Genomic DNA, 10,599 nt, shown 5'->3' with positions numbered 1-10,599 from the left:
TATGTATATATATATATATATTTTTTTTTTTTTTTCAGAGACAAAACCATTTGTTGATTTATTATTTGAAACCTTAAATAACAAATCTTATCTCAGGCTTAATGCAACAAATAGTGGACCAATTTCTAATAATTTAGTTATGTCATCATTAGATGCTACAACCAATAATTCTTCAGCTTCTAATGCCAATAGTTCAACCATTAATGGCAATGCAGCCACAAGCAGTGGAAGAAGTTCGGGAAATCGTTTGTCACAGAATAGTACAACTGTTACTTCAGTCACTACTTCAGCTACATTTAAAAGTGATGTAAAGAAAACCAAAGAAGGGGTGAGAGAAATTTACATATATAATGTAACTTTTGATTAAGTTATAATTAAGATCTATAACAATAATCTGCCGTTTTTATTTTTGTGAAATTAATAAGAATGTTTCTAAGAAATTATTAAGATTTTTAATTTAGGAATATATAGTCTGTTTACTATAACTTTGTGCATGCTTCTGCAAGAAATAGTTTGCAAAAACAGTATCCTTTGCTAAAAACTGTCTCTGGAACTAAGTTTATGATAATTAACAGTTGTAAACATTTTTATTATGACACTGCTATTGCTTCTACAATGAGACAGGTAATGTGGAAAGATACAGAGGTGGTAGAGTATAGTAATGAGGTGGTTACTTTACATCTTTGTTTAATGTTCAAAGTTATAGCAAACAGACTACATCGAAGAATATTTACAGATATTAATGCTAAAGTAAATGTTAACAAATGTTGGTAATATATTTATTTTTAATATCAAATCAATCTAATCATTAAATTATTTTATTTTCAATTGTTAGTAAATAAATAATTTTTTTTTATGTAAATTAGTGGAATATAAATTATTTAAATACATATATTAAATTTTAAAAATGCATCTTATTTGAAATAGCTTAATTTTATTTAATTAAAAAAATTTTTTTACAATTTAATTTAATAGTAGATATGTTTAATAAATTTTTAATTTTTGTAGTTCTGCAGTGAACCAGAAGGTCGTGAAAGAAGACACAGATCAAGAAGCAGAAGTCGTTCTGGTAGTAGAAGCCCAGTTGGACGTGGAGGAATTAGGACAAGAAGTCGTAGTAGGTTAGTAAATATTCATGTAGAGGAAATAGATGGATACGATAATGCTGATGTGATTTTTATGATTATTTTATGAGTTTGTTGAGTAATACTTTTTCATCATTGATATAGATTTATGTTGAATCAATTACAGCTTTTTCAGTCATCAATTTACATTCATTTTGACTTGCTCTGTTTATATAAATTTTACTCTTTATCTATCAGTGTAAAACTACTTTTCTTTTGAAAAATCAATGTAAATGCCGGCTTTTCTTATTGTGGCAGAGAAAACATTACTTAATTTTGATTAATATTTATAATGTTTGAATATATTTTTCTTGTATTATTTTGTCACTTAAGTAATAAAAATTGACTTAACTCTAGAATTCCTAAACTTTCTTCTGCCATAGAATGCTTAAAGAAGACAATTTGTTCTCTGTTGTCAGGTCTAGTTTCCACACTTTATTTTATTATAACTTGAAGTTTTGGATCATCTCTTATTTTATAATGTATTTATAAAAATAATTCAATACAAATTTTATTTATTTTTCATACAATTTAAACAATAATGATGAGTTTTACTTGCTTATGAATAGCATGCAAGGTATTTATCACACAGCATGTATGTTGTTTGTTCAATTTTTTAACATTTTGCATTCATGTCTGTTTTTGTTCCAGAACATTGTTTTTATCTTCACTAAATTGTGAAAGGCAAATAAATTTCTCTCCTGCTACTTCAGAGAACTTCTGTATAAATTCTCTTCAAGCAATTTTGTTTATTGACACATTTTTGCATAAAACATATACATTGATTGCAGCTAAATCTAGCACATTATAAAGAATGCACAGGCAATTATATAGACGATGTCTTGATAGAATATTGCCTGGCTATTTCATTTACAGTGTCAGCAATATATTTTGTGTTATTGTGATATAATACAGTTTCCAGTGGTTTGTTTTCACTGGTTACAGTAGGATTTGCAGGATAAAGAACAAAGACATTTTTTCTTTTTTTCTTAATGGTCACTATTATGTAGCAAATAGTTGTCTGATGCAATATACTGATCATTATAAACTTCATCATTGTCTACTGTATCAGGATTTGTAACACAGAAAATCTGGTGTCTTGAATGTTTCGTGATTCTGAGAGATATATCATGATTCTGACATCAACTATATTTGTATTCACGAAGTTTACTTCTTGACCAGGAAGGACTGTTTGTATTAGTTATGTCAGCATCATTATCTAAGTCATTGGAATTTTCAACACTCCCAGAGTCATTTATCAGATGTTCAAGCATATAAAAGTAATCATCACCACTTTCTTCATCATCTAATTCATTGTCAAGAATACTCTGTAATTTGATAATTTCTTCACTTGTAAGATGAACTAAATTCATACTGAACATTTAAGCAACTGGTAGCAGAATTAAATCTCACCGTATCTAAAAAATTGTACATACAAAAGAAGATAAAAGAATGAAACAAAAGCAACAAAACAAAAAATGTGACTGAAACTTGGACGTTTTTTGAAGCATTATCTATATAAATAAAAGTAAGAAAATTAAAAGGAGAACAATAGCTGGAAACAAATAGTTGCAGAATTGAAATTCAATTACTTTTCAAGAAATAATACACACAAATAAGCAAAAACTGATAATGGAAAACAACACACAACTACACTTTTTAGAAATGTTATTTCCTTGATATTTACACACTTTTATAAAGGGGACAAACTGTTCCCATTGGGCATTTAAGGGGATATGTAATATTTTATATAAATAAAATATGAAAATAAAATTATATTTTTGATAATAAATAGTTAACATAAAAAGGTGAAATGTCACAAAAGCATTTACTGCCCTAATAAAAATTAATAAAGTATCAGCTAATGAAAACTTTTCTGGGGACAGTTTGTCCCCTCTGGGCATTGTAATGTTAAACCGAAAAATTTTTTTTTAACGTTTACTAAAAAGATAAAATTGAAGATGGAATTATATTCAGTTAATATTTTAAAAGTGAAATTGTGATCAAAAATTCATCTAAACTCTAAGAATATAGTGTAAATATATACTAAATTTATTCACCAGAAATTTTTATTACATATAAAATGTATATCTAAATATTTAAACAGTTTAATACATAACATTGAACATGTGTATTTTTATTGACCATTGATAGTTTTTAAATGTTACAAGAAAATTTGTTAAAACATACTAAAATATATTTCTCTAAATTGTTTATTTACAGAGAAAATGATGATAGAAGAGGTAGACGATTTGCAGAAGATGATAGAAGAAGGAGAGTATCAGTGCGTCGTTTTGAGAACCGTTACAGAGATTTCAGAGATAGACGTCTGCAGGATAATACTGATCGAGATAGAAGTAGAGAACGTGAAAGAGAACGAGATCGTGAATCGCGGTCAGCAAGAGAGAGAACTGGTAGAGATAGAACAGTTCCTAATGAAAGAGATAGAAGCAGGTCAAGAAGTGGAAGTTGGAGTAGAAATAGATCACGATCTCGATCAGGTACTTGGTCACGATCGCCTTCACGTTCCCATTCACGATCTAGATCTAGGTCTAGGTCTTGGTCAAGATCTCGAGATAGGTCAAGAGGTATGCTATGAAATTATTACTGTAAGATTAACTTTGATATTAATTAACATGAAATTGATCTAGCATTCTAAGTCCATGTAAGATATTACTCTTATTACTTTTTCTTACATAATAGGACATTATTCTTAATGGGATATGTTTATATGATAATTGGACTAATTAATTTTAATAATTTATAAAAAAAAAAATTATCTGTGCACTTTTTTTATATACAGTATACATTTTGATTTTAGATGATATAATTTATATAAATGTTTATCTTTGGTATTTAAATATTATTTTATATTTTTCTCTGATTTTTTGCAGTTTAAATTTTAGTTCCTAAATTATTGCTTCAATCCTTTACATAATTTGTTTGTTACTTTTTTGATGATTCAGAGATGCAGTTTTATTTTATTCTGGAACTGTTGGAAAGAATAAATTTTATACAAAACTAATTAATAATTTTATTATAACAACAACAAGCTTAAGTAAATACATTATTTATATAAAATGAAATATATCATAAAAGAAGTTTGGAGAAAAAATTGAATTTGTGAAAAATGAGATTATAAACTTACATTTTGAATTTTTAATTATCTGATTTAGAAAATAAATTCTGAAATTTGTATTTTGAGTTTTTAGTTTACATTGTCATACACAAATGATACAAATGTTATGCACAAAACATTTCAGTATTTTAATTCTTTACTTTTATTTTACAAAGTGTGGTATCAAGAAAATAATTATAAATTTTTAAAAAAAGATTTTATTCAAATCACACACATACTTAGTTGAACTTATTTTATAATTAAATTGAATCATAAAACCATTTAAGAATTTAATAGATAAGCTTATGAAAATGCAAAGAATGTACTTGCAATCATTCCTTTACCAATTATAAAGTATTATTTGAGAAAAGATTTTATCATGATGATTAATGAGTATTTAGTTAGTTTTAAACATTGCTACTTCATTCTTTACTTATAAAAATTATTTTTGTCACATACATGATATAATTTGTCACAATTGAGAAATCTGAGCAGTGTAAAATTCCTGATTTTGGAGCCTGTCAGCGAGTGCCATTAATTTTAAAAATCTCTTAAACTAAGCAGGTTAATTTATAAACAAATATACTGAAAAGTAAATGATATACAAATGGCTTGACTACAATTATTATTTGAAAATTAGTTGCTTATGAAAAATTACTATTTGATGTTTTTATAAATAAGTTTACGCTCATCAATAAAATAAAAATTTTAGTAAATATTTGTTTATTTTGTAAAAATATAGATAGGAATCGTAATGAAGCTCATGAAACTCGTTCACGTGGAGATACAACTCAACTGACTGTAGATCATGGTGATACAGATTATCGTTTAGGAGCACATTCAACTGTACCTGCTGTTCCTGCTGCTTCGGCTGTTGCACCTATTCCTCCTGTTTCTTCAGTTCCTTCTGTTTCATTAGTTACTACAACAGAGGTTGTAACCACTCTAGCTACTACACAGTCTACATCTAGTGAAACTAATCAGTTTGTAGGGAAAACAGCTAAACGATGTCGCGATTATGATGGTAAATTTCATTTATATATATATATATTTTATCCTTATTATTATTTATTTCTTTTTAATCTAGTTATTTAATAACATAAATTTATAAATGTTGCTATCTAAAATATGTGAATTTAATTGAATATTCAAAGATTTATTCCAGACTATATGTTGAAGGCTAAATTTGACTATTAGACAAAATTATTCATGTCCTAAATAAAATACTTAAGTACATGAGCAGTCTTACATTATAATTTTAAAATATATAAGATTTTGTATTTTATTAATGCCCATATATTTTTTATAATTATCTTTTTTTGCTAATGTTTCTACTGTTATTATTTCTTTTTCTCAAGAATAATTTTTCCAATGTTAATGATTTTTATTCTTTCTTGTTGTTTTCTATTTAAATGACTGCATAAGTATATTTTATTTTTGGTTTAGGTATTATGATGATGTATTCTGTTTATTCTGCATCAAATAATGAATTTTTATATGATAAAACATTGTGCAAGAGAGAGAATTTGTTATTTCTAATTTTCTGAACATTATTTTTATTTAGAATTGACTTCTGTTGTTCATTAACAAAGCATTTTTTGAGGAAATATAAATTTTTAATTGTTTTCTTGTCGATGTTTTTTAGACATCATTTACAAGTTTTTCCTAATCACTTATAAAGTCAAAATTATTTACCATATTTTAGTAAGTTTTTCTCTATTTATTCTCATCTTGCAGAAAATTTTTTTGCCCCCCAAAATCTCTCTGCAGACTGATTACATTTTAATTTTCTTGTTGATATCTTAATATGTTGTTGATACTTTGTAATAATTTTTGGTTACTAAAGATATTTTTAATAAGGAATTCATTCTCATTTTGATTTTTATTAATACTCTGTAGAGTTATTCTTAAATAACACAGAAAGAGATTGGATAATAAGATATTTATTCCAGATCTTAAATGACAAAATATTGTTAAGATCTATGTATCTAACTAAAATTGTTTGTTAATAAATAGAAAAATGAATATTTTTTTGTACTTTAATTAAAATTTTTGATAATTATGAGAAACACTTTATTATTATTATATTCAATTATTTCGTTAGATTAGAATTTATTAAAATAATAATACTTGATTTTTTACACAAATTTATAGAAATGGGGTATTGTATGAGAGGTGATCTTTGCCCTTATGATCATGGAAATGATCCAGTAGTAGTTGAAGATGTATCTGTTTTGGGATTTGGACCAAATACAGCAACTGCTCCACCTGTTTCGCAACCATCAGGTACGATTTATGTAACAACTATAATTATGTTATTGTAAATAATTTTATTTTGAAAACTTAATAATAATTTTATTATTTAGGTAATAATATACACACAAATACAATGCATCATGTTATCACTCCAATTATTGGACAGCCACCAACACGATCTCCTCTGCCACCTCCACCACCACCACAGCCTGGTGTGTATGAAACTTACATATGTATTTTTATTATTAATAGTTATGTAAAGTGTGTTAATTAATTTAATTTTACTTTTGTTTGCACTTTTTAATGAGGTAATGTATTTTTGAGTGAATGGGTATTATCTTAAATTTTGTAAGATAATAAATGAAAGTAATAGTAAAACTATTACTTTCATTTAAAGTGTTAAAGTGTTTTTATTAAATTTTTTTAGTTAAAATTTTTACTGTATTTNTGAATTATATTATAAACAATATTTAAATAAGATTCTCTTTTATAAATATGATAAATTGTATTTTATATAGATCAAATTTACTGAATCTGTTGGTACAGTAAGAATTAATTTTATTGTTTGATTATAAAAATGAATTAAATTTAAGCACCTAAATTTTTTATATTCTATTTAAAATATAATAATCTTAATTTTTTAAATTTTAAAATAAAAATTAAATAAAACTTTGTGTTATAATTAAATCTCTGAAATACTTAGTTGCTGAGCAAAAGTTTATTTTAAATTACAGAATAGAGTAAACAACTGGGTTGTAGTAAATTTTAGTTATTTGAATTTACTAAACTCTTTTCATCAATAAACACCGTGGGTTGCTGAGAAGCATTGCTATACACAAATGTTACTATGTTACTAAATGTTACTAAATATATATAAATACATAAAAGTATATATAAAAAATACATAAAATATATAAAAGTATAAATGTTACTAACACAAACAAAGTAAAATATAAAATAGAATACAAAATGGAACAGTTTATAATGAATGTTTCAAAAATCAGTCACCTGCTGATGGCCTATACATTACGCTGAAAACATTTGTGTGTAGCAAATAAATGCTTCTCAGCAGTCCAAGATGTTTATTAATGAATTATTCTTTCTGCTGAGTATTGGTTCAGTTGTTAAATTCTTTTCTTTTAGTCATTAATTTAACGTGCACATTAGCAAGGAAAAGTGTGTTTAGAAACTTTAACTAAAAGAGATATATTAAAATTCTGCAACTTATTGTTATATATATACAGGTAACCCCCATATAACACGGGAGTTACATTTCAAAAAATTGTCGTGTTATGCGAATCCGTGTTAAACGAAACAAAGAACTTGTGCGAAAAGGGGTGTTAGGTTCCAAAAATTAAAAACATGCTGTTAAATCCTTATTTAAATCGGATTTACTATTCATTTTTTTTGTAGGTAAAATACTTATTTGTTATTTATGTAAATATTTTACCAGAGGATTATTCATCCTATATGATGATCTCAGCATGAGCATCATCAGCTGGTAACAGTTTTTGGGTGCATTCATTAATAGCGATCACTCTGCAACGGGAGTGCGCTGCTGTTTGTAGGCATTTAGGAACGATGGAGGAATCTATAATTCTAAAATGAGCTTTTAGAGGCAAAAGAAGGGTTCCAATTGTAAAATTTAACCATTAAATGGATTATTGTTGAAAGAGCATTCAAAGTAGCCAGGAAAACAATTAGGATGCTTGTGTGGAGTTACGCGGAAGTATAAAAGAACGCACCCTTTATTACATTTCATGTTGTACGAGGGTTTTACCCAATTTTCGAACCATGTTAGAGTGAACCCGTGCTATAAAACCACCGTGTAATACGGGGGATGTTCCCAATTCTCGAACTGTGTTAGAGCGAATCCGTGCTATAGAAGTGCCGTGTTATACGGGGGTTACCTGTATATAGAAATTTATTTGTTAATATACTGTCAAAAAACTTATAACTTAATCTAGGAATAATGTTTGTATAACAAGTTAATTTTGTGACATTGACATGAAAGTAATGTAAGATTTATTTGAAAATTTATTGAACTGTTTATATTAATATTACAAAGAATTTACTATTATTATAAGCTCTTAAAATATTTTGTATTAAAATTTTTCTTTCAGAACCATATATTCCCGAACCTTATAATCCAGAAGCTCCAGGAATGGATCGCACACCTCGTTTACCGCCACCTTTTTGGACTCCGACAGGTCCTCCACCAATTCGAGCATCAGGTCCACGGGGACCAGCACCTCAACTTCCTCCTCCATCAGCATTTCTTTCAAGCCATCCTCAAAGAACACGAGAACTAATTGGAGTTCCTACAGTAGATGATACAAGAGACTTAAGTAAATAATTTTGCATTATTTTTTGAAATTATAGTTTTATACTAACAAAATGAAATCAAATGCTTGGAATTTATTAGATTTAAATTTTGTATTGTAAGAAATCATATTCTCTGAATGCACTCCCATATTTGATATTATGCCATCAGTTTCTGATTTTAAATTTTGAAGTGATATTGAGCATGTATATGTAGGGATATAGTTTTAAATTGCAATCTTGTTATTTAAAACAAAAATATAAAATTAAATAACTTATGGCTATTTCTTGTTTCCTTTTTTATTTGTAAAAAAATACAAACTTAAATACAGTAGAGTGTCATTTATCCAAATCAGTTGGGACTGTGGTTGTTTGGATAACTGATTATGTACAAAAAATATATTAACCTATCCCATGTTGAAATTTTTCTCCACTGTGTGTCACTTTGCATTGAATTTTCATCAATGTTAAGCCTAACATAAATTTTTTAAAATAATAATCGTGGCTATTGTATTGTTAAAAATTATTTCTTTATTTTGTACAAACAAAATAAATATATTGAAAAATATAAAAACAAAAAAATTATATTTTGGAAGTTAATCTAGTATCAAAAATGTTCGATTCAGCACAACACAGTCTGACTGGAATGCTTTTGGTTAACCGATGTTTCGGTTGATTGGCTTTTGGATAAACGACACTCTACTGTATTTTTAAATTTCTGTATCTGCATTAAACTTAATATTTGTTTTAAATTTCTACAGATGTTGATTCTCCAAAAATCAGTAATAACAACAGCAGTGGAAACAACAATAACAACAACAGAATGGTAATCGAACCTCAACGGCCAGTGTTGAATATGCCTTGTAGTCAAACAATAGCAACAACAGCTTCGAGTGGTCTAATTACTTCCACAGGTGCTCCTCACATTAATCATTCGAATGAAGCTAATATGAAAAGGAGACCATTTGACTATAGTAGATTAGGACCTAGAAAACAAGCAAATATGAATAATGATAGGTGTATATTAGAATTAAGAAAAGTTCCAAGGCATCTGAATTCTATAGCTCATTTAAATAGTCATTTTTCAAAATTTGGAAACATAGTGAATTTACAGGTATGTAGATATTTAAATTTTATCATTTCACTTTTGATTTGTTTAAGTGTTCTGTTAGAGCATTGTTGATAATATTTTTATCTGACTTTAATAAGTTTGGATTATACTGGATTGGTATTACTTTTTTGTAATCTAATGTACATTTGAGTAGATATACTTTTGAAGCTTTGTGGAATTTTTCTGTTGTTATTATTACAGTAGAACCTCGAAAACTCGGCCTAATGTGGACCGAAGGGTGGGCGAGTTTGTGAAAATGCCGGGTTATCGGGAATGGGGTTAAAAAAAATAAGTACGAGTGTTTCCTCAGAAAATACTGTACTGTACTTATATACTGTACTTATATGTATTGTTTACTTGAGAATATAACAGAGAATAAACTGCCCAAATACCCTTAAACAAAGGAAAACCACGTCCTTTATGAAGGCATAGAGCCTTTACTACATAAAAATAAAAATTAATGAATACACTGTGTACAGTAATTTACCTGATAACACAGACCTCAGAAAAATACTTTATGAGAGCTTTTATACTTTTATAAAGCTGTCTATAATGAAAATTAATTAACTAAGGATTTTTTTTGCCCTGTTAGGGTGTGGCCGAGTTATCCGGAGTGCCGGGTTATCGAGAGCCGAGTTTTCGAGGTTCTACTGTATAAGTTTTTTAAT

The 10,599-nt window shown here is 27.3% G+C and overlaps 1 protein-coding gene across 1 annotated transcript in view; it reads left to right on the top strand.

The window, feature by feature from the left end:
• LOC111631797 (RNA-binding protein 26-like) overlaps window positions 1-10,599 on the top strand; it is a 95,599-nt gene that overhangs the window by 46,303 nt on the left and 38,697 nt on the right. The window contains exons 3-10 of the mRNA XM_023376142.1: window positions 39-328; window positions 1,009-1,121; window positions 3,348-3,712; window positions 4,985-5,266; window positions 6,397-6,528; window positions 6,609-6,710; window positions 8,622-8,846; window positions 9,582-9,934. Of these exons, the coding sequence (XP_023231910.1) occupies window positions 39-328; window positions 1,009-1,121; window positions 3,348-3,712; window positions 4,985-5,266; window positions 6,397-6,528; window positions 6,609-6,710; window positions 8,622-8,846; window positions 9,582-9,934 (1,862 nt within the window). The remainder of the gene's footprint in view (window positions 1-38; window positions 329-1,008; window positions 1,122-3,347; window positions 3,713-4,984; window positions 5,267-6,396; window positions 6,529-6,608; window positions 6,711-8,621; window positions 8,847-9,581; window positions 9,935-10,599) is intronic.

The sequence above is a fragment of the Centruroides sculpturatus genome, unplaced genomic scaffold (genome assembly GCF_000671375.1).
Source record: "Centruroides sculpturatus isolate CEXI.00-Female unplaced genomic scaffold, Cexi_2.0 scaffold91, whole genome shotgun sequence".
Lineage (NCBI taxonomy): Eukaryota > Metazoa > Arthropoda > Arachnida > Scorpiones > Buthidae > Centruroides > Centruroides sculpturatus.
The sequence above is the reverse complement of the archived record's forward strand: the minus strand, read 5'-3'. Positions and strand labels throughout refer to the sequence as shown.